This window comes from Nipponia nippon, unplaced genomic scaffold (assembly GCF_047370975.1).
Source record: "Nipponia nippon isolate SJK-2023a ecotype South Korea unplaced genomic scaffold, ASM4737097v1 scaffold_36, whole genome shotgun sequence".
NCBI lineage: Eukaryota > Metazoa > Chordata > Aves > Pelecaniformes > Threskiornithidae > Nipponia > Nipponia nippon.
Genome location: NW_028262354.1, coordinates 1,819,461 through 1,847,064, shown reverse-complemented (window position 1 = coordinate 1,847,064; position 27,604 = coordinate 1,819,461). Strand labels below are relative to the sequence as shown.

Sequence of the window (27,604 nt, the reverse complement as noted above, 5' to 3'; positions counted from 1 at the left end):
AGGGCCTGGCTCTGCACGTCCCGGCCACGGGGCTCCTTCCTCCTCCCGCCGTGGCTCAGCCGGCCCTGGCCGTCCAAGCCTGCTGCCAGCACTTCCACTGCCAGGAGAGCTCTCCTGGCCAGGGAGGCTCCACGCCGACCCCTGCCACAGGAGGCACAGGCCCACAGGCACCCACCTACCCTTTCCCTGAGCAGAGCGAGGCAGGAGCGGCGGATGCCAGCGCTTGCCGAGGGCAGCGCTTTTATGCCTGGCCAGCGAGCGCGGGGAGGAGCTGGCCACGCTGGGGGCACGTGGCCCGTGGCGGCCGAGCCCCTGCCTCCTCCCTGCGTGGCACGGGGCTGTTTTGCTGACGCCGTTTCCTCACCAGCCCCAACCCGCTCTATCAGCCCCTGCAATTACCCCGCTCGGACGCTCGCCAGCTGCCACCTAATGGGCCAAATTAGGCCCACTGTCTTTTCATTATCTCGGTGTGTAAGAGGGCACGCAGCGTGACAAAGGCTGACTGCAAGCGCCCTGCGTGCCATAGCTCTTCCCCAAGGGCTTGGTCTCGGGGCGGCCCCATGCCTGCTTTGCAGAGCCACAGGGAAGAGCGGGCTCCCATCCCTGGGCAAGAAGGCGGCCTGGCAAAGGCCTCCCGCACGCCAGGGACCGCGTGACGTGCGCCGTGTGGCTATTATCTACAGAGGGGCGAGGTTACGAAATGCCAAATCAACGGCACTCCTCTCGGGCACTGCCTGCTCAGCACGATGCATCACTCGCCAGCCCAACGGAGCCGGCCCCCGGGCGCCTGCAGGCGTTGGCCATCGACCTCTGCAAGTCTGGGGGAGAAAGGCCCCTCGTGCTCTTCCCCGAGGTGCCTGGTGCAAGGAGCACAGAGATGTGCTCCCAGGGCAGAGTCCAAGGCAGGCAGCGAGGAGCTGCAGCAGCAGGCACCTCTCCTGCCGTGCGCGGCCCCCAGCAGGGAGACGCCTGCTGTCACTTAGCCCACGAAGCAGAAAGGGGAGGAAAGCCTCGGAAGCGGCATGTGCTGGTCTGGCGTGGGGATGCTGACTCAGGGAGGGGCAGGAGCCGGACAGCCCTGTTGTCGTCGGCAGGAGGGAGTGCCGCCTCTGCAGATTGGCCCAGGTGGTGCTGAGCAATGGCGGGGCCAGTATAAAAGCTCTGCCTCTGCCAGGCTCTCCCATCCACTGCTCTGGTCGCCTTCTCCTCGGGGAACAGGGTAAGTCTGCGAGCGCTTCTCCTCCTTGCCCCTTGCCCCTTGCTCCGGCCCTGGCCCCTGCGCCTCGGACGCTCCCCTAAGCTGCTCTCTTGCAACCTCTGCCCTCTTGCAGAGCACCGTCCGATCCCACGCAAAGATGTCTTGCTACGACCTGTGCCCACCGAAAACCAGCGTCGCTGTCCCCCAGCCCATCGCTGAGAGCTGCAACGAGCTGTGCGCCCGCCAGTGCCCCGACTCGACGGCCCTCATCCAGCCGCCCCCGTCGTCGTCACCTTCCCCGGCCCCATCCTCAGCTCCTTCCCCCAGCAAGCCGTGGTGGGCTCCTCCGGAGCACCCGCCTTCGGGGGCTCCCTGGGGCTGGGGGGCCTCTACGGCGCCGGGGCCACGCTGGGCTCGGGGGGCCTCTGCACCTTTGGCAGACCCTACGCTTCCCCTGCCTGCAGCCCTTGCGCCTTGCCCCGCTACAGCAAGAAGCTGTGGGACACCTGCGGGCCCTGCTAGACTCAGCCCAGCCCCTGGCACTGCCCCCAGCCCAAACGCCAATGCCACCACCACCCATGCAGGGCTGAGCTGGAGGGCACGAGGCCCTGAGGAGTGCTGAGCATCCCCAGCCCCAGCCAACGCCTGGGCAGCTGCCAGCGTCCAACGCGCTCGGCGCTTCCCGGCCCTCTTCTCCTGCCCTCTGCTCTCCTCCCCTGCCCTCTCTTGCCAGCTGTGGGACGGGGCAGGAGGCGGAGCCAAAAGGCTCTGCCAGGCTGCAGGGCCAAGGCCTTGCCATCTGGAATGCCACCACTCCAGGGGGGCAGCGGGAGCGAGAAGCAATGCTCTGGAGAAGATCCCGCTGCCTCCTCCAACACGGGGCAACCAGGCTCTCTGGGTCTTGCCCACCATCTCTCTGACAGCCTCTCCTGCCCCTCTGGGCACAATAAAGGTTTCCTGCATCCAAGTCCTGTCTCCCTCCCTCCTTGTCCCAAGTCGGGAAGGCCCCTGGGGGCGGGTGCCTGTCAGCTGTGGGAGGGCAAGTGCTGGTCCTGAGCTGCCCAGGCGAGGTGAGGGTGGGCAGTGTTGGGAGAGGGAGGAGGCAGGCAGCAGGCAGCAGGCAGCAGGCAGCAGGCAGCAGGCAGCAGGCAGGGGAGAGAGAGCCTTTTGGTGGGGCTTGCAGGAGCTGGGCAAAGGGCAGAGAGCAGGACAGGCGCTGGCAGGGCTCCTTTGCCTGGCCTTCTCAGCCCGGGAACAGCCCCAGCGCTGCCAGGTCCCTCAGCTCCGCAGAAGCACGGCAGCATCTCCGGGCATCCGCGCAGAGGAGGCTGGAGGAGAGCCAGTGTTAAACCCCACGCCTGGGAAACGGCCGTCTCCTGTGGAAGAGCAGCTTGTGAGGAGAGGCCCCGGGGGTGCTGAGGGACAGCAAGGGGAGCCTGAGCCGGCAAGGTGCCTTGGGGGAAAGGCGGCCAGCGGTGTCCTGGGCTGCATGCGGAGGAGCGTGGCCGGCAGGTGGAGGGAGGGGATCCTGGCCCTCCACTGGGCACTGGCAAGGCAACCCCTGCGGTGCTGTGTCCAGGGCTGGGCTGCCCAGCACAGGAGAGAGGTGGGGCTACTGGCGAGAGCCCGGCAAAGGGCTGCACGCAGATGCTGAAGGGACAGGGAGCATCTGTCCTCTGGGCAGAGCCTGAGAGAGCCGGGACTGTTGCTCCTGGTGCAGAGGAGGCTCAGGGGGGGATCTCGTCAATGTGCACACATGCCCGAAGGGAAGGCGTCAAGGAGATGGAGCCAGGCTCTCTTCAGAGGTGTGCCGTGCCAGGAGGAGAGGCAATGGGCACCAGCTGAAAGACAGGAGGCTCCGCCTCAACGTCCCAAAGCACTTTTTCACTGTGAGGGTGACTGAGCACTGGCACAGGTTGCGCTGTGAGGTTGTGGAGTCTCCTTCCTTGGAGACGTGCAAAAGCCGTCTGGACGTGGGGCTGGGCAGCTGGCTCTGGGGGACCCTGCTTGAGGCGGCAGCATGACGAGATGCCCTCCAAAGGCTCCTGCCACAAGACTCAGGCTGCAATTTCTGTGATTTTGTGTCTGCAGCAGAGAACCGAGGAGCACGGAGTGTGTTGGTGCGTGCCGGGGGCGAGAACTGGAAGGGGAGAGGGAAGGGGACGGGGAAGAAGAAGAGGAAAGGGCGGGGGAAGGGGAAGAAGAAAAGGAAAGGAAAGGGGAAGGGGAAGGGGAAGGGGAAGGAGGAGAAGGAGAGGATAGAGAAGGAGAAGGGGAAGGGGGAGAAGAAGAGGAAAGGGAAGAGAAAAGTGGATTTCCTGTCTCTCGCAGGGCCTTTAGCCGAGCCGTGGAGGCACGAGAGTGGCTGGAGCCGTGGCAGCCATTGCCCCTGGCTGCCTCCAAGGCCAGGGAGCAGAGCTGCTCATGGCCAGGGTTGGCTGGAGGTCTGCAGGCGCCCCCGGGCTGCATGTCCTGCAGGCAGGGGGGGCCCCCGCCTTCAGGCAGGGCCCTTGGAGCTCAGCTGCAGGAGCATGCGTGGCGAGAGCTGCCAGGGCTGTGGGGTCTCGCCAAAGGCGCATCAGCCTGGCTCTGCTGGGGCTGAGAGAGTGTCCTGGCCCAGGTGGCGGGGGCCACGTGCAGGGCGAGGGAGCCCTGCAGCCCACGCTGGGCCTCGAAAGGAGAAATGGAGAGGCAGGTGTTGGATGGACGATTGTTTTATTGCAGTGCAGGAAAGCACCCGCTGGAGAAAGACACAGGAGGCAGAAAGAGGCAGGTTGTGCACCCGGGCTTCAAGAGAGGTGTTCCTTCAGGCTTCTGCCAGGCGGTGGTCCTTGCAGAGACAAGCTAGTGGGCTGGGGGACGAGGGCGGAGTCGCGCATGTGGGCAGAGGCAGCAGGAAGGAGGAGGAGGAGGAGAGGCGGCATGGGGAGAGGGGAAGGAGAGGAGAAAGGAGAGGAGGCATAAGGCTGAGGTGGCGCGGGGACTCTGGGGTTTTTGGGTCTAGCAGGGCCCGCAGGTGTCCCACAGCTTCTTGCTGTAGCGGGGCAAGGCGCAAGGGCTGCAGGCAGGGGAAGCGTAGGGTCTGCCAAAGGTGCAGAGGCCCCCGAGCCCAGCGTGGCCCCGGCGCCGTAGAGGCCCCCCAGCCCCAGGGAGCCCCCGAAGGCGGGTGCTCCGGAGGAGCCCACCACGGCTTGCTGGGGGAAGGAGCTGAGGATGGGGCCGGGGAAGGTGACGACGACGGGGGGCGGCTGGATGAGGGCCGTCGAGTCGGGGCACTGGCGGGCGCACAGCTCGTTGCAGCTCTCAGCGATGGGCTGGGGGACAGCGACGCTGGTTTTCGGTGGGCACAGGTCGTAGCAAGACATCTTTGTGCGAGAGAGCGGAGCCTGAAACACAAGGCCCCAAGGAGAGGTGTCATGAGCGAGGAGGAGATCCCCCGAGCGAGCAGTGCCCTCTTCCCAGAGCTGCCCTGCAGCTGGAGGGGCCAGAGCCACCGCCTTGCCCGCCCTGCCCACCGCTTGCCCTTTGCCCAGCCAGCCCCGCTCCGCGCCCTGCTCTCTGCACCCCTCGCCTTGCCCTCTCTCCGCACACAGAGGGCACGCAAGCCCTCCGCGAGAGCCTGTGCAGGGCCTGGCTCTGCACGTCCCGGCCACGGGGCTCCTTCCTCCTCCCGCCGTGGCTCAGCCGGCCCTGGCCGTCCAAGCCTGCTGCCAGCACTTCCGCTGCCAGGAGAGCTCTCCTGGCCAGGGAGGCTCCACGCCGACCCCTGCCACAGGAGGCACAGGCCCACAGGCACCCACCTACCCTTTCCCTGAGCAGAGCGAGGCAGGAGCGGCGGATGCCAGCGCTTGCCGAGGGCAGCGCTTTTATGCCTGGCCAGCGAGCGCGGGGAGGAGCTGGCCACGCTGGGGGCACGTGGCCCGTGGCGGCCGAGCCCCTGCCTCCTCCCTGCGTGGCACGGGGCTGTTTTGCTGACGCCGTTTCCTCACCAGCCCCAACCCGCTCTATCAGCCCCTGCAATTACCCCGCTCGGACGCTCGCCAGCTGCCACCTAATGGGCCAAATTAGGCCCACTGTCTTTTCATTATCTCGGTGTGTAAGAGGGCACGCAGCGTGACAAAGGCTGACTGCAAGCGCCCTGCGTGCCATAGCTCTTCCCCAAGGGCTTGGTCTCGGGGCGGCCCCATGCCTGCTTTGCAGAGCCACAGGGAAGAGCGGGCTCCCATCCCTGGGCAAGAAGGCGGCCTGGCAAAGGCCTCCCGCACGCCAGGGACCGCGTGACGTGCGCCGTGTGGCTATTATCTACAGAGGGGCGAGGTTACGAAATGCCAAATCAACGGCACTCCTCTCGGGCACTGCCTGCTCAGCACGATGCATCACTCGCCAGCCCAACGGAGCCGGCCCCCGGGCGCCTGCAGGCGTTGGCCATCGACCTCTGCAAGTCTGGGGGAGAAAGGCCCCTCGTGCTCTTCCCCGAGGTGCCTGGTGCAAGGAGCACAGAGATGTGCTCCCAGGGCAGAGTCCAAGGCAGGCAGCGAGGAGCTGCAGCAGCAGGCACCTCTCCTGCCGTGCGCGGCCCCCAGCAGGGAGACGCCTGCTGTCACTTAGCCCACGAAGCAGAAAGGGGAGGAAAGCCTCGGAAGCGGCATGTGCTGGTCTGGCGTGGGGATGCTGACTCAGGGAGGGGCAGGAGCCGGACAGCCCTGTTGTCGTCGGCAGGAGGGAGTGCCGCCTCTGCAGATTGGCCCAGGTGGTGCTGAGCAATGGCGGGGCCAGTATAAAAGCTCTGCCTCTGCCAGGCTCTCCCATCCACTGCTCTGGTCGCCTTCTCCTCGGGGAACAGGGTAAGTCTGCGAGCGCTTCTCCTCCTTGCCCCTTGCCCCTTGCTCCGGCCCTGGCCCCTGCGCCTCGGACGCTCCCCTAAGCTGCTCTCTTGCAACCTCTGCCCTCTTGCAGAGCACCGTCCGATCCCACGCAAAGATGTCTTGCTACGACCTGTGCCCACCGAAAACCAGCGTCGCTGTCCCCCAGCCCATCGCTGAGAGCTGCAACGAGCTGTGCGCCCGCCAGTGCCCCGACTCGACGGCCCTCATCCAGCCGCCCCCCGTCGTCGTCACCTTCCCCGGCCCCATCCTCAGCTCCTTCCCCCAGCAAGCCGTGGTGGGCTCCTCCGGAGCACCCGCCTTCGGGGGCTCCCTGGGGCTGGGGGGCCTCTACGGCGCCGGGGCCACGCTGGGCTCGGGGGGCCTCTGCACCTTTGGCAGACCCTACGCTTCCCCTGCCTGCAGCCCTTGCGCCTTGCCCCGCTACAGCAAGAAGCTGTGGGACACCTGCGGGCCCTGCTAGACTCAGCCCAGCCCCTGGCACTGCCCCCAGCCCAAACGCCAATGCCACCACCACCCATGCAGGGCTGAGCTGGAGGGCACGAGGCCCTGAGGAGTGCTGAGCATCCCCAGCCCCAGCCAACGCCTGGGCAGCTGCCAGCGTCCAACGCGCTCGGCGCTTCCCGGCCCTCTTCTCCTGCCCTCTGCTCTCCTCCCCTGCCCTCTCTTGCCAGCTGTGGGACGGGGCAGGAGGCGGAGCCAAAAGGCTCTGCCAGGCTGCAGGGCCAAGGCCTTGCCATCTGGAATGCCACCACTCCAGGGGGGCAGCGGGAGCGAGAAGCAATGCTCTGGAGAAGATCCCGCTGCCTCCTCCAACACGGGGCAACCAGGCTCTCTGGGTCTTGCCCACCATCTCTCTGACAGCCTCTCCTGCCCCTCTGGGCACAATAAAGGTTTCCTGCATCCAAGTCCTGTCTCCCTCCCTCCTTGTCCCAAGTCGGGAAGGCCCCTGGGGGCGGGTGCCTGTCAGCTGTGGGAGGGCAAGTGCTGGTCCTGAGCTGCCCAGGCGAGGTGAGGGTGGGCAGTGTTGGGAGAGGGAGGAGGCAGGCAGCAGGCAGCAGGCAGCAGGCAGCAGGCAGCAGGCAGGGGAGAGAGAGCCTTTTGGTGGGGCTTGCAGGAGCTGGGCAAAGGGCAGAGAGCAGGACAGGCGCTGGCAGGGCTCCTTTGCCTGGCCTTCTCAGCCCGGGAACAGCCCCAGCGCTGCCAGGTCCCTCAGCTCCGCAGAAGCACGGCAGCATCTCCGGGCATCCGCGCAGAGGAGGCTGGAGGAGAGCCAGTGTTAAACCCCACGCCTGGGAAACGGCCGTCTCCTGTGGAAGAGCAGCTTGTGAGGAGAGGCCCCGGGGGTGCTGAGGGACAGCAAGGGGAGCCTGAGCCGGCAAGGTGCCTTGGGGGAAAGGCGGCCAGCGGTGTCCTGGGCTGCATGCGGAGGAGCGTGGCCGGCAGGTGGAGGGAGGGGATCCTGGCCCTCCACTGGGCACTGGCAAGGCAACCCCTGCGGTGCTGTGTCCAGGGCTGGGCTGCCCAGCACAGGAGAGAGGTGGGGCTACTGGCGAGAGCCCGGCAAAGGGCTGCACGCAGATGCTGAAGGGACAGGGAGCATCTGTCCTCTGGGCAGAGCCTGAGAGAGCCGGGACTGTTGCTCCTGGTGCAGAGGAGGCTCAGGGGGGGATCTCGTCAATGTGCACACATGCCCGAAGGGAAGGCGTCAAGGAGATGGAGCCAGGCTCTCTTCAGAGGTGTGCCGTGCCAGGAGGAGAGGCAATGGGCACCAGCTGAAAGACAGGAGGCTCCGCCTCAACGTCCCAAAGCACTTTTTCACTGTGAGGGTGACTGAGCACTGGCACAGGTTGCGCTGTGAGGTTGTGGAGTCTCCTTCCTTGGAGACGTGCAAAAGCCGTCTGGACGTGGGGCTGGGCAGCTGGCTCTGGGGGACCCTGCTTGAGGCGGCAGCATGACGAGATGCCCTCCAAAGGCTCCTGCCACAAGACTCAGGCTGCAATTTCTGTGATTTTGTGTCTGCAGCAGAGAACCGAGGAGCACGGAGTGTGTTGGTGCGTGCCGGGGGCGAGAACTGGAAGGGGAGAGGGAAGGGGACGGGGAAGAAGAAGAGGAAAGGGCGGGGGAAGGGGAAGAAGAAAAGGAAAGGAAAGGGGAAGGGGAAGGGGAAGGGGAAGGAGGAGAAGGAGAGGATAGAGAAGGAGAAGGGGAAGGGGGAGAAGAAGAGGAAAGGGAAGAGAAAAGTGGATTTCCTGTCTCTCGCAGGGCCTTTAGCCGAGCCGTGGAGGCACGAGAGTGGCTGGAGCCGTGGCAGCCATTGCCCCTGGCTGCCTCCAAGGCCAGGGAGCAGAGCTGCTCATGGCCAGGGTTGGCTGGAGGTCTGCAGGCGCCCCCGGGCTGCATGTCCTGCAGGCAGGGGAGCCCCCCGCCTTCAGGCAGGGCCCTTGGAGCTCAGCTGCAGGAGCATGCGTGGCGAGAGCTGCCAGGGCTGTGGGGTCTCGCCAAAGGCGCATCAGCCTGGCTCTGCTGGGGCTGAGAGAGTGTCCTGGCCCAGGTGGCGGGGGCCACGTGCAGGGCGAGGGAGCCCTGCAGCCCACGCTGGGCCTCGAAAGGAGAAATGGAGAGGCAGGTGTTGGATGGACGATTGTTTTATTGCAGTGCAGGAAAGCACCCGCTGGAGAAAGACACAGGAGGCAGAAAGAGGCAGGCTGTGCACCCGGGCTTCAAGAGAGGTGTTCCTTCAGGCTTCTGCCAGGCGGTGGTCCTTGCAGAGACAAGCTAGTGGGCTGGGGGACGAGGGCGGAGTCGCGCATGTGGGCAGAGGCAGCAGGAAGGAGGAGGAGGAGGAGAGGCGGCATGGGGAGAGGGGAAGGAGAGGAGAAAGGAGAGGAGGCATAAGGCTGAGGTGGCGCGGGGACTCTGGGGTTTTTGGGTCTAGCAGGGCCCGCAGGTGTCCCACAGCTTCTTGCTGTAGCGGGGCAAGGCGCAAGGGCTGCAGGCAGGGGAAGCGTAGGGTCTGCCAAAGGTGCAGAGGCCCCCCGAGCCCAGCGTGGCCCCGGCGCCGTAGAGGCCCCCCAGCCCCAGGGAGCCCCCGAAGGCGGGTGCTCCGGAGGAGCCCACCACGGCTTGCTGGGGGAAGGAGCTGAGGATGGGGCCGGGGAAGGTGACGACGACGGGGGGCGGCTGGATGAAGGCCGTCGAGTCGGGGCACTGGCGGGCGCACAGCTCGTTGCAGCTCTCAGCGATGGGCTGGGGGACAGCGACGCTGGTTTTCGGTGGGCACAGGTCGTAGCAAGACATCTTTGTGCGAGAGAGCGGAGCCTGAAACACAAGGCCCCAAGGAGAGGTGTCATGAGCGAGGAGGAGATCCCCCGAGCGAGCAGTGCCCTCTTCCCAGAGCTGCCCTGCAGCTGGAGGGGCCAGAGCCACCGCCTTGCCCGCCCTGCCCACCGCTTGCCCTCTGCCCAGCCAGCCCCGCTCCGCGCCCTGCTCTCTGCACCCCTCGCCTTGCCCTCTCTCCGCACACAGAGGGCACGCAAGCCCTCCGCGAGAGCCTGTGCAGGGCCTGGCTCTGCACGTCCCGGCCACGGGGCTCCTTCCTCCTCCCGCCGTGGCTCAGCCGGCCCTGGCCGTCCAAGCCTGCTGCCAGCACTTCCGCTGCCAGGAGAGCTCTCCTGGCCAGGGAGGCTCCACGCCGACCCCTGCCACAGGAGGCACAGGCCCACAGGCACCCACCTACCCTTTCCCTGAGCAGAGCGAGGCAGGAGCGGCGGATGCCAGCGCTTGCCGAGGGCAGCGCTTTTATGCCTGGCCAGCGAGCGCGGGGAGGAGCTGGCCACGCTGGGGGCACGTGGCCCGTGGCGGCCGAGCCCCTGCCTCCTCCCTGCGTGGCACGGGGCTGTTTTGCTGACGCCGTTTCCTCACCAGCCCCAACCCGCTCTATCAGCCCCTGCAATTACCCCGCTCGGACGCTCGCCAGCTGCCACCTAATGGGCCAAATTAGGCCCACTGTCTTTTCATTATCTCGGTGTGTAAGAGGGCACGCAGCGTGACAAAGGCTGACTGCAAGCGCCCTGCGTGCCATAGCTCTTCCCCAAGGGCTTGGTCTCGGGGCGGCCCCATGCCTGCTTTGCAGAGCCACAGGGAAGAGCGGGCTCCCATCCCTGGGCAAGAAGGCGGCCTGGCAAAGGCCTCCCGCACGCCAGGGACCGCGTGACGTGCGCCGTGTGGCTATTATCTACAGAGGGGCGAGGTTACGAAATGCCAAATCAACGGCACTCCTCTCGGGCACTGCCTGCTCAGCACGATGCATCACTCGCCAGCCCAACGGAGCCGGCCCCCGGGCGCCTGCAGGCGTTGGCCATCGACCTCTGCAAGTCTGGGGGAGAAAGGCCCCTCGTGCTCTTCCCCGAGGTGCCTGGTGCAAGGAGCACAGAGATGTGCTCCCAGGGCAGAGTCCAAGGCAGGCAGCGAGGAGCTGCAGCAGCAGGCACCTCTCCTGCCGTGCGCGGCCCCCAGCAGGGAGACGCCTGCTGTCACTTAGCCCACGAAGCAGAAAGGGGAGGAAAGCCTCGGAAGCGGCATGTGCTGGTCTGGCGTGGGGATGCTGACTCAGGGAGGGGCAGGAGCCGGACAGCCCTGTTGTCGTCGGCAGGAGGGAGTGCCGCCTCTGCAGATTGGCCCAGGTGGTGCTGAGCAATGGCGGGGCCAGTATAAAAGCTCTGCCTCTGCCAGGCTCTCCCATCCACTGCTCTGGTCGCCTTCTCCTCGGGGAACAGGGTAAGTCTGCGAGCGCTTCTCCTCCTTGCCCCTTGCCCCTTGCTCCGGCCCTGGCCCCTGCGCCTCGGACGCTCCCCTAAGCTGCTCTCTTGCAACCTCTGCCCTCTTGCAGAGCACCGTCCGATCCCACGCAAAGATGTCTTGCTACGACCTGTGCCCACCGAAAACCAGCGTCGCTGTCCCCCAGCCCATCGCTGAGAGCTGCAACGAGCTGTGCGCCCGCCAGTGCCCCGACTCGACGGCCCTCATCCAGCCGCCCCCCGTCGTCGTCACCTTCCCCGGCCCCATCCTCAGCTCCTTCCCCCAGCAAGCCGTGGTGGGCTCCTCCGGAGCACCCGCCTTCGGGGGCTCCCTGGGGCTGGGGGGCCTCTACGGCGCCGGGGCCACGCTGGGCTCGGGGGGCCTCTGCACCTTTGGCAGACCCTACGCTTCCCCTGCCTGCAGCCCTTGCGCCTTGCCCCGCTACAGCAAGAAGCTGTGGGACACCTGCGGGCCCTGCTAGACTCAGCCCAGCCCCTGGCACTGCCCCCAGCCCAAACGCCAATGCCACCACCACCCATGCAGGGCTGAGCTGGAGGGCACGAGGCCCTGAGGAGTGCTGAGCATCCCCAGCCCCAGCCAACGCCTGGGCAGCTGCCAGCGTCCAACGCGCTCGGCGCTTCCCGGCCCTCTTCTCCTGCCCTCTGCTCTCCTCCCCTGCCCTCTCTTGCCAGCTGTGGGACGGGGCAGGAGGCGGAGCCAAAAGGCTCTGCCAGGCTGCAGGGCCAAGGCCTTGCCATCTGGAATGCCACCACTCCAGGGGGCAGCGGGAGCGAGAAGCAATGCTCTGGAGAAGATCCCGCTGCCTCCTCCAACACGGGGCAACCAGGCTCTCTGGGTCTTGCCCACCATCTCTCTGACAGCCTCTCCTGCCCCTCTGGGCACAATAAAGGTTTCCTGCATCCAAGTCCTGTCTCCCTCCCTCCTTGTCCCAAGTCGGGAAGGCCCCTGGGGGCGGGTGCCTGTCAGCTGTGGGAGGGCAAGTGCTGGTCCTGAGCTGCCCAGGCGAGGTGAGGGTGGGCAGTGTTGGGAGAGGGAGGAGGCAGGCAGCAGGCAGCAGGCAGCAGGCAGCAGGCAGCAGGCAGGGGAGAGAGAGCCTTTTGGTGGGGCTTGCAGGAGCTGGGCAAAGGGCAGAGAGCAGGACAGGCGCTGGCAGGGCTCCTTTGCCTGGCCTTCTCAGCCCGGGAACAGCCCCAGCGCTGCCAGGTCCCTCAGCTCCGCAGAAGCACGGCAGCATCTCCGGGCATCCGCGCAGAGGAGGCTGGAGGAGAGCCAGTGTTAAACCCCACGCCTGGGAAACGGCCGTCTCCTGTGGAAGAGCAGCTTGTGAGGAGAGGCCCCGGGGGTGCTGAGGGACAGCAAGGGGAGCCTGAGCCGGCAAGGTGCCTTGGGGGAAAGGCGGCCAGCGGTGTCCTGGGCTGCATGCGGAGGAGCGTGGCCGGCAGGTGGAGGGAGGGGATCCTGGCCCTCCACTGGGCACTGGCAAGGCAACCCCTGCGGTGCTGTGTCCAGGGCTGGGCTGCCCAGCACAGGAGAGAGGTGGGGCTACTGGCGAGAGCCCGGCAAAGGGCTGCACGCAGATGCTGAAGGGACAGGGAGCATCTGTCCTCTGGGCAGAGCCTGAGAGAGCCGGGACTGTTGCTCCTGGTGCAGAGGAGGCTCAGGGGGGGATCTCGTCAATGTGCACACATGCCCGAAGGGAAGGCGTCAAGGAGATGGAGCCAGGCTCTCTTCAGAGGTGTGCCGTGCCAGGAGGAGAGGCAATGGGCACCAGCTGAAAGACAGGAGGCTCCGCCTCAACGTCCCAAAGCACTTTTTCACTGTGAGGGTGACTGAGCACTGGCACAGGTTGCGCTGTGAGGTTGTGGAGTCTCCTTCCTTGGAGACGTGCAAAAGCCGTCTGGACGTGGGGCTGGGCAGCTGGCTCTGGGGGACCCTGCTTGAGGCGGCAGCATGACGAGATGCCCTCCAAAGGCTCCTGCCACAAGACTCAGGCTGCAATTTCTGTGATTTTGTGTCTGCAGCAGAGAACCGAGGAGCACGGAGTGTGTTGGTGCGTGCCGGGGGCGAGAACTGGAAGGGGAGAGGGAAGGGGACGGGGAAGAAGAAGAGGAAAGGGCGGGGGAAGGGGAAGAAGAAAAGGAAAGGAAAGGGGAAGGGGAAGGGGAAGGGGAAGGAGGAGAAGGAGAGGATAGAGAAGGAGAAGGGGAAGGGGGAGAAGAAGAGGAAAGGGAAGAGAAAAGTGGATTTCCTGTCTCTCGCAGGGCCTTTAGCCGAGCCGTGGAGGCACGAGAGTGGCTGGAGCCGTGGCAGCCATTGCCCCTGGCTGCCTCCAAGGCCAGGGAGCAGAGCTGCTCATGGCCAGGGTTGGCTGGAGGTCTGCAGGCGCCCCCGGGCTGCATGTCCTGCAGGCAGGGGAGCCCCCCGCCTTCAGGCAGGGCCCTTGGAGCTCAGCTGCAGGAGCATGCGTGGCGAGAGCTGCCAGGGCTGTGGGGTCTCGCCAAAGGCGCATCAGCCTGGCTCTGCTGGGGCTGAGAGAGTGTCCTGGCCCAGGTGGCGGGGGCCACGTGCAGGGCGAGGGAGCCCTGCAGCCCACGCTGGGCCTCGAAAGGAGAAATGGAGAGGCAGGTGTTGGATGGACGATTGTTTTATTGCAGTGCAGGAAAGCACCCGCTGGAGAAAGACACAGGAGGCAGAAAGAGGCAGGTTGTGCACCCGGGCTTCAAGAGAGGTGTTCCTTCAGGCTTCTGCCAGGCGGTGGTCCTTGCAGAGACAAGCTAGTGGGCTGGGGGACGAGGGCGGAGTCGCGCATGTGGGCAGAGGCAGCAGGAAGGAGGAGGAGGAGGAGAGGCGGCATGGGGAGAGGGGAAGGAGAGGAGAAAGGAGAGGAGGCATAAGGCTGAGGTGGCGCGGGGACTCTGGGGTTTTTGGGTCTAGCAGGGCCCGCAGGTGTCCCACAGCTTCTTGCTGTAGCGGGGCAAGGCGCAAGGGCTGCAGGCAGGGGAAGCGTAGGGTCTGCCAAAGGTGCAGAGGCCCCCGAGCCCAGCGTGGCCCCGGCGCCGTAGAGGCCCCCCAGCCCCAGGGAGCCCCCGAAGGCGGGTGCTCCGGAGGAGCCCACCACGGCTTGCTGGGGGAAGGAGCTGAGGATGGGGCCGGGGAAGGTGACGACGACGGGGGCGGCTGGATGAAGGCCGTCGAGTCGGGGCACTGGCGGGCGCACAGCTCGTTGCAGCTCTCAGCGATGGGCTGGGGGACAGCGACGCTGGTTTTCGGTGGGCACAGGTCGTAGCAAGACATCTTTGTGCGAGAGAGCGGAGCCTGAAACACAAGGCCCCAAGGAGAGGTGTCATGAGCGAGGAGGAGATCCCCCGAGCGAGCAGTGCCCTCTTCCCAGAGCTGCCCTGCAGCTGGAGGGGCCAGAGCCACCGCCTTGCCCGCCCTGCCCACCGCTTGCCCTCTGCCCAGCCAGCCCCGCTCCGCGCCCTGCTCTCTGCACCCCTCGCCTTGCCCTCTCTCCGCACACAGAGGGCACGCAAGCCCTCCGCGAGAGCCTGTGCAGGGCCTGGCTCTGCACGTCCCGGCCACGGGGCTCCTTCCTCCTCCCGCCGTGGCTCAGCCGGCCCTGGCCGTCCAAGCCTGCTGCCAGCACTTCCGCTGCCAGGAGAGCTCTCCTGGCCAGGGAGGCTCCACGCCGACCCCTGCCACAGGAGGCACAGGCCCACAGGCACCCACCTACCCTTTCCCTGAGCAGAGCGAGGCAGGAGCGGCGGATGCCAGCGCTTGCCGAGGGCAGCGCTTTTATGCCTGGCCAGCGAGCGCGGGGAGGAGCTGGCCACGCTGGGGGCACGTGGCCCGTGGCGGCCGAGCCCCTGCCTCCTCCCTGCGTGGCACGGGGCTGTTTTGCTGACGCCGTTTCCTCACCAGCCCCAACCCGCTCTATCAGCCCCTGCAATTACCCCGCTCGGACGCTCGCCAGCTGCCACCTAATGGGCCAAATTAGGCCCACTGTCTTTTCATTATCTCGGTGTGTAAGAGGGCACGCAGCGTGACAAAGGCTGACTGCAAGCGCCCTGCGTGCCATAGCTCTTCCCCAAGGGCTTGGTCTCGGGGCGGCCCCATGCCTGCTTTGCAGAGCCACAGGGAAGAGCGGGCTCCCATCCCTGGGCAAGAAGGCGGCCTGGCAAAGGCCTCCCGCACGCCAGGGACCGCGTGACGTGCGCCGTGTGGCTATTATCTACAGAGGGGCGAGGTTACGAAATGCCAAATCAACGGCACTCCTCTCGGGCACTGCCTGCTCAGCACGATGCATCACTCGCCAGCCCAACGGAGCCGGCCCCCGGGCGCCTGCAGGCGTTGGCCATCGACCTCTGCAAGTCTGGGGGAGAAAGGCCCCTCGTGCTCTTCCCCGAGGTGCCTGGTGCAAGGAGCACAGAGATGTGCTCCCAGGGCAGAGTCCAAGGCAGGCAGCGAGGAGCTGCAGCAGCAGGCACCTCTCCTGCCGTGCGCGGCCCCCAGCAGGGAGACGCCTGCTGTCACTTAGCCCACGAAGCAGAAAGGGGAGGAAAGCCTCGGAAGCGGCATGTGCTGGTCTGGCGTGGGGATGCTGACTCAGGGAGGGGCAGGAGCCGGACAGCCCTGTTGTCGTCGGCAGGAGGGAGTGCCGCCTCTGCAGATTGGCCCAGGTGGTGCTGAGCAATGGCGGGGCCAGTATAAAAGCTCTGCCTCTGCCAGGCTCTCCCATCCACTGCTCTGGTCGCCTTCTCCTCGGGGAACAGGGTAAGTCTGCGAGCGCTTCTCCTCCTTGCCCCTTGCCCCTTGCTCCGGCCCTGGCCCCTGCGCCTCGGACGCTCCCCTAAGCTGCTCTCTTGCAACCTCTGCCCTCTTGCAGAGCACCGTCCGATCCCACGCAAAGATGTCTTGCTACGACCTGTGCCCACCGAAAACCAGCGTCGCTGTCCCCCAGCCCATCGCTGAGAGCTGCAACGAGCTGTGCGCCCGCCAGTGCCCCGACTCGACGGCCCTCATCCAGCCGCCCCCGTCGTCGTCACCTTCCCCGGCCCCATCCTCAGCTCCTTCCCCCAGCAAGCCGTGGTGGGCTCCTCCGGAGCACCCGCCTTCGGGGGCTCCCTGGGGCTGGGGGGCCTCTACGGCGCCGGGGCCACGCTGGGCTCGGGGGGCCTCTGCACCTTTGGCAGACCCTACGCTTCCCCTGCCTGCAGCCCTTGCGCCTTGCCCCGCTACAGCAAGAAGCTGTGGGACACCTGCGGGCCCTGCTAGACTCAGCCCAGCCCCTGGCACTGCCCCCAGCCCAAACGCCAATGCCACCACCACCCATGCAGGGCTGAGCTGGAGGGCACGAGGCCCTGAGGAGTGCTGAGCATCCCCAGCCCCAGCCGACGCCTGGGCAGCTGCCAGCGTCCAACGCGCTCGGCGCTTCCCGGCCCTCTTCTCCTGCCCTCTGCTCTCCTCCCCTGCCCTCTCTTGCCAGCTGTGGGACGGGGCAGGAGGCGGAGCCAAAAGGCTCTGCCAGGCTGCAGGGCCAAGGCCTTGCCATCTGGAATGCCACCACTCCAGGGGGGCAGCGGGAGCGAGAAGCAATGCTCTGGAGAAGATCCCGCTGCCTCCTCCAACACGGGGCAACCAGGCTCTCTGGGTCTTGCCCACCATCTCTCTGACAGCCTCTCCTGCCCCTCTGGGCACAATAAAGGTTTCCTGCATCCAAGTCCTGTCTCCCTCCCTCCTTGTCCCAAGTCGGGAAGGCCCCTGGGGGCGGGTGCCTGTCAGCTGTGGGAGGGCAAGTGCTGGTCCTGAGCTGCCCAGGCGAGGTGAGGGTGGGCAGTGTTGGGAGAGGGAGGAGGCAGGCAGCAGGCAGCAGGCAGCAGGCAGCAGGCAGCAGGCAGCAGGCAGCAGGCAGGGGAGAGAGAGCCTTTTGGTGGGGCTTGCAGGAGCTGGGCAAAGGGCAGAGAGCAGGACAGGCGCTGGCAGGGCTCCTTTGCCTGGCCTTCTCAGCCCGGGAACAGCCCCAGCGCTGCCAGGTCCCTCAGCTCCGCAGAAGCACGGCAGCATCTCCGGGCATCCGCGCAGAGGAGGCTGGAGGAGAGCCAGTGTTAAACCCCACGCCTGGGAAACGGCCGTCTCCTGTGGAAGAGCAGCTTGTGAGGAGAGGCCCCGGGGGTGCTGAGGGACAGCAAGGGGAGCCTGAGCCGGCAAGGTGCCTTGGGGGAAAGGCGGCCAGCGGTGTCCTGGGCTGCATGCGGAGGAGCGTGGCCGGCAGGTGGAGGGAGGGGATCCTGGCCCTCCACTGGGCACTGGCAAGGCAACCCCTGCGGTGCTGTGTCCAGGGCTGGGCTGCCCAGCACAGGAGAGAGGTGGGGCTACTGGCGAGAGCCCGGCAAAGGGCTGCACGCAGATGCTGAAGGGACAGGGAGCATCTGTCCTCTGGGCAGAGCCTGAGAGAGCCGGGACTGTTGCTCCTGGTGCAGAGGAGGCTCAGGGGGGGATCTCGTCAATGTGCACACATGCCCGAAGGGAAGGCGTCAAGGAGATGGAGCCAGGCTCTCTTCAGAGGTGTGCCGTGCCAGGAGGAGAGGCAATGGGCACCAGCTGAAAGACAGGAGGCTCCGCCTCAACGTCCCAAAGCACTTTTTCACTGTGAGGGTGACTGAGCACTGGCACAGGTTGCGCTGTGAGGTTGTGGAGTCTCCTTCCTTGGAGACGTGCAAAAGCCGTCTGGACGTGGGGCTGGGCAGCTGGCTCTGGGGGACCCTGCTTGAGGCGGCAGCATGACGAGATGCCCTCCAAAGGCTCCTGCCACAAGACTCAGGCTGCAATTTCTGTGATTTTGTGTCTGCAGCAGAGAACCGAGGAGCACGGAGTGTGTTGGTGCGTGCCGGGGGCGAGAACTGGAAGGGGAGAGGGAAGGGGACGGGGAAGAAGAAGAGGAAAGGGCGGGGGAAGGGGAAGAAGAAAAGGAAAGGAAAGGGGAAGGGGAAGGGGAAGGGGAAGGAGGAGAAGGAGAGGATAGAGAAGGAGAAGGGGAAGGGGGAGAAGAAGAGGAAAGGGAAGAGAAAAGTGGATTTCCTGTCTCTCGCAGGGCCTTTAGCCGAGCCGTGGAGGCACGAGAGTGGCTGGAGCCGTGGCAGCCATTGCCCCTGGCTGCCTCCAAGGCCAGGGAGCAGAGCTGCTCATGGCCAGGGTTGGCTGGAGGTCTGCAGGCGCCCCCGGGCTGCATGTCCTGCAGGCAGGGGAGCCCCCCGCCTTCAGGCAGGGCCCTTGGAGCTCAGCTGCAGGAGCATGCGTGGCGAGAGCTGCCAGGGCTGTGGGGTCTCGCCAAAGGCGCATCAGCCTGGCTCTGCTGGGGCTGAGAGAGTGTCCTGGCCCAGGTGGCGGGGGCCACGTGCAGGGCGAGGGAGCCCTGCAGCCCACGCTGGGCCTCGAAAGGAGAAATGGAGAGGCAGGTGTTGGATGGACGATTGTTTTATTGCAGTGCAGGAAAGCACCCGCTGGAGAAAGACACAGGAGGCAGAAAGAGGCAGGTTGTGCACCCGGGCTTCAAGAGAGGTGTTCCTTCAGGCTTCTGCCAGGCGGTGGTCCTTGCAGAGACAAGCTAGTGGGCTGGGGGACGAGGGCGGAGTCGCGCATGTGGGCAGAGGCAGCAGGAAGGAGGAGGAGGAGGAGAGGCGGCGTGGGGAGAGGGGAAGGAGAGGAGAAAGGAGAGGAGGCATAAGGCTGAGGTGGCGCGGGGACTCTGGGGTTTTTGGGTCTAGCAGGGCCCGCAGGTGTCCCACAGCTTCTTGCTGTAGCGGGGCAAGGCGCAAGGGCTGCAGGCAGGGGAAGCGTAGGGTCTGCCAAAGGTGCAGAGGCCCCCCGAGCCCAGCGTGGCCCCGGCGCCGTAGAGGCCCCCCAGCCCCAGGGAGCCCCCGAAGGCGGGTGCTCCGGAGGAGCCCACCACGGCTTGCTGGGGGAAGGAGCTGAGGATGGGGCCGGGGAAGGTGACGACGACGGGGGGCGGCTGGATGAGGGCCGTCGAGTCAGGGCACTGGCGGGCGCACAGCTCGTTGCAGCTCTCAGCGATGGGCTGGGGGACAGCGACGCTGGTTTTCGGTGGGCACAGGTCGTAGCAAGACATCTTTGTGCGAGAGAGCGGAGCCTGAAACACAAGGCCCCAAGGAGAGGTGTCATGAGCGAGGAGGCGATCCCCCGAGCGAGCAGTGCCCTCTTCCCAGAGCTGCCCTGCAGCTGGAGGGGCCAGAGCCACCGCCTTGCCCGCCCTGCCCACCGCTTGCCCTTTGCCCAGCCAGCCCCGCTCCGCGCCCTGCTCTCTGCACCCCTCGCCTTGCCCTCTCTCCGCACACAGAGGGCACGCAAGCCCTCCGCGAGAGCCTGTGCAGGGCCTGGCTCTGCACGTCCCGGCCACGGGGCTCCTTCCTCCTCCCGCCGTGGCTCAGCCGGCCCTGGCCGTCCAAGCCTGCTGCCAGCACTTCCGCTGCCAGGAGAGCTCTCCTGGCCAGGGAGGCTCCACGCCGACCCCTGCCACAGGAGGCACAGGCCCACAGGCACCCACCTACCCTTTCCCTGAGCAGAGCGAGGCAGGAGCGGCGGATGCCAGCGCTTGCCGAGGGCAGCGCTTTTATGCCTGGCCAGCGAGCGCGGGGAGGAGCTGGCCACGCTGGGGGCACGTGGCCCGTGGCGGCCGAGCCCCTGCCTCCTCCCTGCGTGGCACGGGGCTGTTTTGCTGACGCCGTTTCCTCACCAGCCCCAACCCGCTCTATCAGCCCCTGCAATTACCCCGCTCGGACGCTCGCCAGCTGCCACCTAATGGGCCAAATTAGGCCCACTGTCTTTTCATTATCTCGGTGTGTAAGAGGGCACGCAGCGTGACAAAGGCTGACTGCAAGCGCCCTGCGTGCCATAGCTCTTCCCCAAGGGCTTGGTCTCGGGGCGGCCCCATGCCTGCTTTGCAGAGCCACAGGGAAGAGCGGGCTCCCATCCCTGGGCAAGAAGGCGGCCTGGCAAAGGCCTCCCGCACGCCAGGGACCGCGTGACGTGCGCCGTGTGGCTATTATCTACAGAGGGGCGAGGTTACGAAATGCCAAATCAACGGCACTCCTCTCGGGCACTGCCTGCTCAGCACGATGCATCACTCGCCAGCCCAACGGAGCCGGCCCCCGGGCGCCTGCAGGCGTTGGCCATCGACCTCTGCAAGTCTGGGGGAGAAAGGCCCCTCGTGCTCTTCCCCGAGGTGCCTGGTGCAAGGAGCACAGAGATGTGCTCCCAGGGCAGAGTCCAAGGCAGGCAGCGAGGAGCTGCAGCAGCAGGCACCTCTCCTGCCGTGCGCGGCCCCCAGCAGGGAGACGCCTGCTGTCACTTAGCCCACGAAGCAGAAAGGGGAGGAAAGCCTCGGAAGCGGCATGTGCTGGTCTGGCGTGGGGATGCTGACTCAGGGAGGGGCAGGAGCCGGACAGCCCTGTTGTCGTCGGCAGGAGGGAGTGCCGCCTCTGCAGATTGGCCCAGGTGGTGCTGAGCAATGGCGGGGCCAGTATAAAAGCTCTGCCTCTGCCAGGCTCTCCCATCCACTGCTCTGGTCGCCTTCTCCTCGGGGAACAGGGTAAGTCTGCGAGCGCTTCTCCTCCTTGCCCCTTGCCCCTTGCTCCGGCCCTGGCCCCTGCGCCTCGGACGCTCCCCTAAGCTGCTCTCTTGCAACCTCTGCCCTCTTGCAGAGCACCGTCCGATCCCACGCAAAGATGTCTTGCTACGACCTGTGCCCACCGAAAACCAGCGTCGCTGTCCCCCAGCCCATCGCTGAGAGCTGCAACGAGCTGTGCGCCCGCCAGTGCCCCGACTCGACGGCCTTCATCCAGCCGCCCCCCGTCGTCGTCACCTTCCCCGGCCCCATCCTCAGCTCCTTCCCCCAGCAAGCCGTGGTGGGCTCCTCCGGAGCACCCGCCTTCGGGGGCTCCCTGGGGCTGGGGGGCCTCTACGGCGCCGGGGCCACGCTGGGCTCGGGGGGCCTCTGCACCTTTGGCAGACCCTACGCTTCCCCTGCCTGCAGCCCTTGCGCCTTGCCCCGCTACAGCAAGAAGCTGTGGGACACCTGTGGGCCCTGCTAGACTCAGCTCCAGAGCTTTCATATCTATCAGGGTTGGAGAACCTTTTGAAGCAGCTAGTCATCTGAAATGTTGCAACCAAATTATTAATTTCTTTTAAGCTTTACTTTTTGTGTTCTTAATTATTTACTTTCACTCATGTTTCATGGATCTGTAATATTCTGTTTTTTAAATTTGTTATTTCTTACATTTTCAGCATTCTTATACTCTATTATCATCTTTAGTTTAATGTCAGGAGCTCATGTAAAACATTGGTTTTTTTTTCATTTTTTTGACGTTTGATCTTGAGAAGTGTAAGAGTAGAAATTTTTTAGGTTCGTTTTCATTTTTTGTTGTTCCTCTTGTCTTCCTGTGTTTAGTTTTGTATATTTTGTCTGATCCATTCAACTTGTTTTTCTCAATAAATCTTTTATGCATCAAATTTGTAGCGTGTTTGTTATCTATTTTTATTCTAAACTTTGAGTGTTCACCTGACTGTATACAGATGGTGTTCTGCTCCACTCTCCATGTTCTCTGTTTCCTTCCAATGATGTGGTATCTTGCCTCTTATTATTTATTTTCTGCTACTGATTGTTTTGAGTAGTACTATTTATTTGTGGCCAGTTTAGTATACAGTTAGTGGTGAGAGCAACAGAGTTCCAGATTAACAGTAACTGTTTTCATTCTTGTCCTGGTTTCAGCTGGGATAGAGTTAATTTTCGTCCTGGTAGCCGGTATGGGGCTGTGTTTTGGGTTTAGGATGAGAATAATGTCGATGACACACTGATGCTTTGGTTCTTGCTAAGTAGTGCTAAGCTGTTGCTAAATAGGTGCTAAGTGGTCAAGGACTTTTCAGCTTCCCCTGCTCCGCTGGGTGCACAAGAAGCTGGGAGGGGGCACAGCCAGGGGGGTGCTGACCCAGACTGGCCCAAGGGCTATTCCGTACCATATGACGTCATGCTCAGTATATAAGCTGGGGGAAGAAGAAGGAAGGGGGGGATTTTTGGCGTGATGGCGTTTGTCTTCCCAAGTAACCGTTACGCGTGATGAGCTCTGCTTTCCTGGGGATGGCTGAGCACCTGCCTGCCGATGGGAAGTAGTGAATGAATTCCTTGTTTTGCTTTGTTTGCGCGCGTGTTCTTTTTTTGCTTTGCCTATTTAACTGTTCTAATTTATTTTACTTCAATTATTAAACTGTTCTTATCTCAAGCCACGAGTTTTCTCCCTTCCACCCTTCTGATTCTCTCCCCTATCCCACCGGTGGGGGAGTGAGCGAGAGGCTGCGTGGTGCTTAGTTGCTGGTTGGGGTTAATCCACGACAATTTTGTACTTATTTTCTTTCTCTTAAGGTTTTTCTTTAACTTCAAAAATTTTCTTCTGCACCTTACTCCCCTAAGTTTTTCTTTTTCTTGTCTCTTCTGTTTGGTTGATGTTCATTAGCATATGATTATTAATATATCTTAAAATACATAATGAATTTTCTCTGGTTGATGTTGTTGCTATTATGGTATAAAACCTTTACTTTCTTTATCTTCTATGAAAATATATTCTAAATTTTCTCCTATGATCAAGTTTGTCACACTTTCTAAGTTTTAAGAGGTAGTTTAAGTCACTAATATATCTCCAGACCAGTGAGATACTTCTGTTTCTCATTTAAAATGCAGAAATTATGATTAATTTTGAAAATATCACCTTTCAACTCTTTTAATCACCTGTCTTTAACAGCCAGCTCTTCAACCTCACCCTTTTTTGGTTGCTTAAAGTTCTAGAGAGACACTGGAAAGGGCAGGAAGTTTTTATCGCAGTCCACCAGGCTCCTGCTGAACACCGCTGTAGACACTCTGAGAAAGGAGCAGCCTGCCCTGGATGACGGAAAAGGGAAAGCAGGGCAGGGACAGAGCTGGCCAGCCCCAGCGGCGATGAACCACAGTCTGATTAGGGGAGTGATATGACTGACAGTGGCTCCCTGTTTAGACTGGTGCTATTACTCACCATTGGGACATGCAAGTCCCATTATAACAACAAAATAGCATGCATAAATCATTAGTCAGTGTTTGTAAAGTGCTTTGATATCCTTTGTTGCTGAGTTGCTTGAGAAAATCTGCAATAAGCACTTTTTTCCCACGGGAACCCCCAAAAGACATTTTGTAATTTGGAGAGCGTTTAAATCACAATGTTATTAAATACAAAGTAATGCTACCAAGTGGAGAGAGGAAACAGAGGACTTTGATGTGGAGAGGGTTTGTTGCCCTGAGACAGAGTAATGAGACAGAACTTGCTCTGACTTGCAGACTTTGCGGTAAAAGGTAAATCTAGGCAAGGAAGTCACCCCCAAGTTGGGAGATGTGGATTGCAGTAATTCACTTTCTATGCCTGGAGAGTGTGTTTTTTGTCTTCCTCTGCAATAAATGCAGGGTAGTTTTTGTGGGGAAACAGTCACTTTAGCCAGCTGTTGTTTCCACTTACCTCCCCAGCCACAGCTACACCCAAACTGCAACAATACATGTCAGAAAAAAACAAACAAACAAGAAATCTAAACACAATTCCTTTATCACTTGAAGAGAAAAGGAAAATATTGGGGTGAAGCTGAATCACAACAAGAAATATTCAGCTTAGGCATTGCAGGAATTAAGACCAGATATTTCAGCTCTGGGGTCTTCTCAGGGATGAGAAGTGTCTGTAAAATGCCTTGGACATGGGTAAAATCCTGGAGTTGGAATAAAAATACTGGCTGTCCTCTGAAAAAGTGCAGAAGAAGGGTAAAGAATCACAAATGTATGTAGAATTTTTTCTGGAAAGTATAGTTTGAAATCATGACCTATTTTCACCTGGTATACAGCAAATATGACATCTTATACTAACAAAGGATTTGATCAAGAAGGTTGAAATGATTTTTTTTTTTTAATGAAAGAAAAGAAGAGCTACATTAATATTGACCCATGACATCCAAAGGCACAAATCATGATCTAATTAAAGTAATGGTGTGCACCACCTTGTTTCCTGTACATTTAAGCAAATGTGATTGTGTAACACTGAAGTGTCTAAATCACTCACGCATTTTCATACGTTAACACAACACCAAACATTAACTGGGTTGAATACCAACTAATGAATGTTTGTGAAATCATTACAAAGTACTTTTTTCTCAAGAAACCCCAGAACATACTTAATAAACGTTAATGCCCACAACATCTAACCAAAAACCCTTTACCTGCTGCTTTGATTTTTTCCTAAAAATTGTACCTGTTTGGGTGGATCATGGGACTTCATACATTTCTGGATGGTGATTTGACTTCCTAGCTCAAATCACTGTCAGCAGAACCATGGGCCCCTTTAAAGCTGAATTTCAATTCCCACTTAAACTCTTCTAGTTAGACAAAATGATTTTTACGTAGGACTGAGTTGCCACTCAAAAGACTATTCCTCTCAATGGAAAGCTGTTGGGGAAGTGTCATGTGTATTGCATGATGTCAGCTGATATTCATGACCACTTGAAATCCATCTTAGGTCAATGGGGTCTATTTAAGTTAGGAATGGAAAAGTCAAATTCCTCGTAGTCCTAGGATAAGCTGCACTGCACTCTGTCTCCAATTAATTTACCGGCTAAATTTAAAGGACTGTTAAAGAAAAATGTACGTGTCAGCCAAAGATGAGTCTTACAAAATCTCTGAGCAGACAACCTTATGACAACTTTATAAAGGGAGAAGTAACATGTGGAGTCAGCACGTGGTAATTCCAGTGAGGTCACTGTAATGATACCAGGAATTTCACTAGCCAATTAAGACCCAAGATTAAAGAAATCATGATGGTGTAACATGGACACGACACAGTGTGAGATTTGGAATAAAATCATATTCACGATAAACACAACACTTTAATCACTCAAAGCTGTTAAACAATTTCTGTTAGGCAGCCAAATGCAACCCTCAGCACCAAGTGAGATTCAAACCCCACAGGAATGCTCAGAAACTCTATATAAGCTCCGGCCCCTGAGTTCATCCAGACACTTCTTTTGGCTTATTCGCTGTGCTGAGCTTGGTGAGTAAGATTTTTTTATTTCTTTCTATTTATTTAACCGGAACCTATATCAGAGTAGATGTAGAAGATTCCTATAGGTATGCTTAGATTTTCAGCAGCATTAAATCCTTTCTGTCTGTAACTACTCTTAGTGAAAGCATTGGTAAGTGCAGGATTTTGGAGACTGTGTGCAAGTGCAGAAAAATCTGAGAAACAGACTGTTCTAAGCCAGTGAGAAGCTTAAAAATCACAGTTATTTCAGATAATTATTTTCATATCTCTCAAAATTTAAGATAAATGTAATAGATGGCCACCATTTCACCTGTGTTCGGTGGCATTCAGGGAGACATAAAAAAACCCCTCTTATTGAAAGCAAAACCACATCTAATGTGGGGCTCTTTCCCCACTTTGGGGCACTCTGTGACAGACGACACTGAGGTTCCTACATTGTTCTTCAGGGTGTGTGCTTGCAGGAAGTGTCAGGCACATCCATGCGAGTCCAGAAGGAAGACACCTGTGGAGTCTGGTCATTCCTGGGGTAGCCTTCTACAGTCAGAAGCTTTGGATCCCTGTGCTCAGCTAGTGTTAATCAAGTTGATCAAGGCGGCACATAAAACATATGCTATAGCACAGGACAGCACAATATAGTAATTTCTCTCATATCAGTATTTTGAAATATATCGCATAAACCCTCTGCCTTGTTTTCAGTCCTTTCCATCTCTATCTGTTGCAAACCGATCTCCACCCCTGCAAGATGTCTTGCTACGACCTGTGCCCACCGAAAACCAGCGTCGCTGTCCCCCAGCCCATCGCTGAGAGCTGCAACGAGCTGTGCGCCCGCCAGTGCCCCGACTCGACGGCCCTCATCCAGCCGCCCCCCGTCGTCGTCACCTTCCCCGGCCCCATCCTCAGCTCCTTCCCCCAGCAAGCCGTGGTGGGCTCCTCCGGAGCACCCGCCTTCGGGGGCTCCCTGGGGCTGGGGGGCCTCTACGGCGCCGGGGCCACGCTGGGCTCGGGGGGCCTCTGCACCTTTGGCAGACCCTACGCTTCCCCTGCCTGCAGCCCTTGCGCCTTGCCCCGCTACAGCAAGAAGCTGTGGGACACCTGCGGGCCCTGCTAGACTCAGCCCAGCCCCTGGCACTGCCCCCAGCCCAAACGCCAATGCCACCACCACCCATGCAGGGCTGAGCTGGAGGGCACGAGGCCCTGAGGAGTGCTGAGCATCCCCAGCCCCAGCCGACGCCTGGGCAGCTGCCAGCGTCCAACGCGCTCGGCGCTTCCCGGCCCTCTTCTCCTGCCCTCTGCTCTCCTCCCCTGCCCTCTCTTGCCAGCTGTGGGACGGGGCAGGAGGCGGAGCCAAAAGGCTCTGCCAGGCTGCAGGGCCAAGGCCTTGCCATCTGGAATGCCACCACTCCAGGGGGCAGCGGGAGCGAGAAGCAATGCTCTGGAGAAGATCCCGCTGCCTCCTCCAACACGGGGCAACCAGGCTCTCTGGGTCTTGCCCACCATCTCTCTGACAGCCTCTCCTGCCCCTCTGGGCACAATAAAGGTTTCCTGCATCCAAGTCCTGTCTCCCTCCCTCCTTGTCCCAAGTCGGGAAGGCCCCTGGGGGCGGGTGCCTGTCAGCTGTGGGAGGGCAAGTGCTGGTCCTGAGCTGCCCAGGCGAGGTGAGGGTGGGCAGTGTTGGGAGAGGGAGGAGGCAGGCAGCAGGCAGCAGGCAGCAGGCAGCAGGCAGCAGGCAGCAGGCAGGGGAGAGAGAGCCTTTTGGTGGGGCTTGCAGGAGCTGGGCAAAGGGCAGAGAGCAGGACAGGCGCTGGCAGGGCTCCTTTGCCTGGCCTTCTCAGCCCGGGAACAGCCCCAGCGCTGCCAGGTCCCACTGCTCTTTTGCTTCTGGGTGATACCTTGCATTGGGGAGCCCCTTCAGTTACCTGTATGACCCCAGGACCCCTCTTGGCTAAGGGATTTCAGCCTTCTTCATGCGCAGCAGCAGGTACTGCAGCCCATACTCCTCACGCCAGTACAGCCAGTTCCTCCACAGCAGTTGTAGGCTATGCTAAATGTAGCAGGAGCATCCCTGCTTAGTCTGAAAGTGTTAATCTCCTTTTTCTTTGGATTTATGATCTACATTCTTCCTCTCTTGGTTCTCATTTTATGCTTGTTGAGGATATTTGTCATGGACTAATTTAAGAAATGTGGTGATTTTAAACTGTCAATGAAGGTGAGGTTTGTGTTGTTTTCCTCTAACTTTCATTCTTACTACAGTCCTGCTGTATAACACAATCGGAATTCTACTTCTCCTCCCCCTGCCTCCCCCCGCTTTTAATTGTGGCTTTGTTAAGAGTCTTACAGATTGTGAAATTCAGCTTTTGGTATCAGGTTTCCATCCTCATCACCGGCAGACAAAAGCAGTTCATAAACCCTGCAGAAATCCCACTCCCACCTTTCACAGTCCTTCCCTCTTGTTCCCTTGGCTACTGTTTTTTTATGGTTACAAGAACATTTAGAGCTAAGAAAAAAAAAACCACCACATTTTCTTCACCATTTAATTGAGAGCTTCTGGCAAGGACAGCAGAGTTTGTGAACTCATCTGAGCTCAACACTCA

The 27,604-nt window shown here is 61.2% G+C and overlaps 7 protein-coding genes and 3 pseudogenes across 7 annotated transcripts; 6 read left to right on the top strand and 4 right to left on the bottom strand.

Moving 5' to 3' along the window:
- The first annotated feature begins 1,201 nt into the window (after positions 1-1,201).
- LOC148053876 (scale keratin-like) lies at positions 1,202-2,107 on the top strand (annotated as a pseudogene).
- Positions 2,108-4,198: 2,091 nt separating this feature from the next.
- LOC148053875 (scale keratin-like) lies at positions 4,199-4,563 on the bottom strand (annotated as a pseudogene).
- A 1,461-nt stretch (positions 4,564-6,024) lies between these two features.
- On the top strand, positions 6,025-6,931 carry LOC148053874 (feather keratin 3-like). Its single transcript, XM_087772458.1, has 2 exons — positions 6,025-6,042; positions 6,155-6,931. Exon 2 carries the CDS (start codon positions 6,179-6,181, stop codon positions 6,542-6,544), a length of 366 nt encoding a protein of 121 aa, XP_087628584.1. The 5' UTR covers positions 6,025-6,042; positions 6,155-6,178; the 3' UTR covers positions 6,545-6,931.
- Positions 6,932-9,015: 2,084 nt separating this feature from the next.
- Positions 9,016-9,381, bottom strand: LOC148053873 (feather keratin 3-like). The gene has a single exon (XM_087772469.1). The coding sequence runs from the start codon at positions 9,379-9,381 to the stop codon at positions 9,016-9,018; it is 366 nt and encodes a 121-aa protein (XP_087628595.1).
- Positions 9,382-10,842: 1,461 nt separating this feature from the next.
- LOC148053872 (feather keratin 3-like) lies at positions 10,843-11,644 on the top strand. Its single transcript, XM_087772460.1, has 2 exons — positions 10,843-10,860; positions 10,973-11,644. The coding sequence occupies exon 2, from the start codon at positions 10,997-10,999 to the stop codon at positions 11,360-11,362; it is 366 nt and encodes a 121-aa protein (XP_087628586.1). The 5' UTR covers positions 10,843-10,860; positions 10,973-10,996; the 3' UTR covers positions 11,363-11,644.
- A 2,188-nt stretch (positions 11,645-13,832) lies between these two features.
- Positions 13,833-14,196, bottom strand: LOC148053871 (scale keratin-like; annotated as a pseudogene).
- A 1,461-nt stretch (positions 14,197-15,657) lies between these two features.
- On the top strand, positions 15,658-16,621 carry LOC104014941 (scale keratin). The gene is given in 3 exon segments (XM_087772461.1): positions 15,658-15,675; positions 15,788-15,935; positions 15,938-16,621. Coding segments are annotated over 2 exon segments (363 nt in total). The 5' UTR covers positions 15,658-15,675; positions 15,788-15,811; the 3' UTR covers positions 16,177-16,621.
- Positions 16,622-18,661: 2,040 nt separating this feature from the next.
- LOC148053868 (feather keratin 3-like) lies at positions 18,662-27,029 on the bottom strand. Its single transcript, XM_087772464.1, has 2 exons — positions 26,930-27,029; positions 18,662-19,048 (listed from the first exon to the last, which is right to left on the bottom strand). The coding sequence occupies exon 2, from the start codon at positions 19,025-19,027 to the stop codon at positions 18,662-18,664; it is 366 nt and encodes a 121-aa protein (XP_087628590.1). The 5' UTR covers positions 19,028-19,048; positions 26,930-27,029.
- LOC148053870 (feather keratin 3-like) lies at positions 20,489-21,147 on the top strand. The gene is made up of 2 exons (XM_087772462.1): positions 20,489-20,506; positions 20,619-21,147. The coding sequence occupies exon 2, from the start codon at positions 20,643-20,645 to the stop codon at positions 21,006-21,008; it is 366 nt and encodes a 121-aa protein (XP_087628588.1). The 5' UTR covers positions 20,489-20,506; positions 20,619-20,642; the 3' UTR covers positions 21,009-21,147.
- Positions 24,915-26,404, top strand: LOC148053869 (feather keratin 3-like). Its single transcript, XM_087772457.1, has 2 exons — positions 24,915-25,022; positions 25,710-26,404. The coding sequence occupies exon 2, from the start codon at positions 25,756-25,758 to the stop codon at positions 26,119-26,121; it is 366 nt and encodes a 121-aa protein (XP_087628583.1). The 5' UTR covers positions 24,915-25,022; positions 25,710-25,755; the 3' UTR covers positions 26,122-26,404.
- Positions 27,030-27,604: the final 575 nt, after the last annotated feature.

Coding starts and splice junctions, on each gene's coding strand:
- LOC148053872 (XM_087772460.1), top strand. CDS start 10,997: ATGTCTTGCTACGACCTGTGCCCACCGAAAACCAGCGTCGCTGTCCCC.
- LOC148053869 (XM_087772457.1), top strand. CDS start 25,756: ATGTCTTGCTACGACCTGTGCCCACCGAAAACCAGCGTCGCTGTCCCC.
- LOC148053874 (XM_087772458.1), top strand. CDS start 6,179: ATGTCTTGCTACGACCTGTGCCCACCGAAAACCAGCGTCGCTGTCCCC.
- LOC148053873 (XM_087772469.1), bottom strand. CDS start 9,381: ATGTCTTGCTACGACCTGTGCCCACCGAAAACCAGCGTCGCTGTCCCC.
- LOC148053868 (XM_087772464.1), bottom strand. CDS start 19,027: ATGTCTTGCTACGACCTGTGCCCACCGAAAACCAGCGTCGCTGTCCCC.
- LOC148053870 (XM_087772462.1), top strand. CDS start 20,643: ATGTCTTGCTACGACCTGTGCCCACCGAAAACCAGCGTCGCTGTCCCC.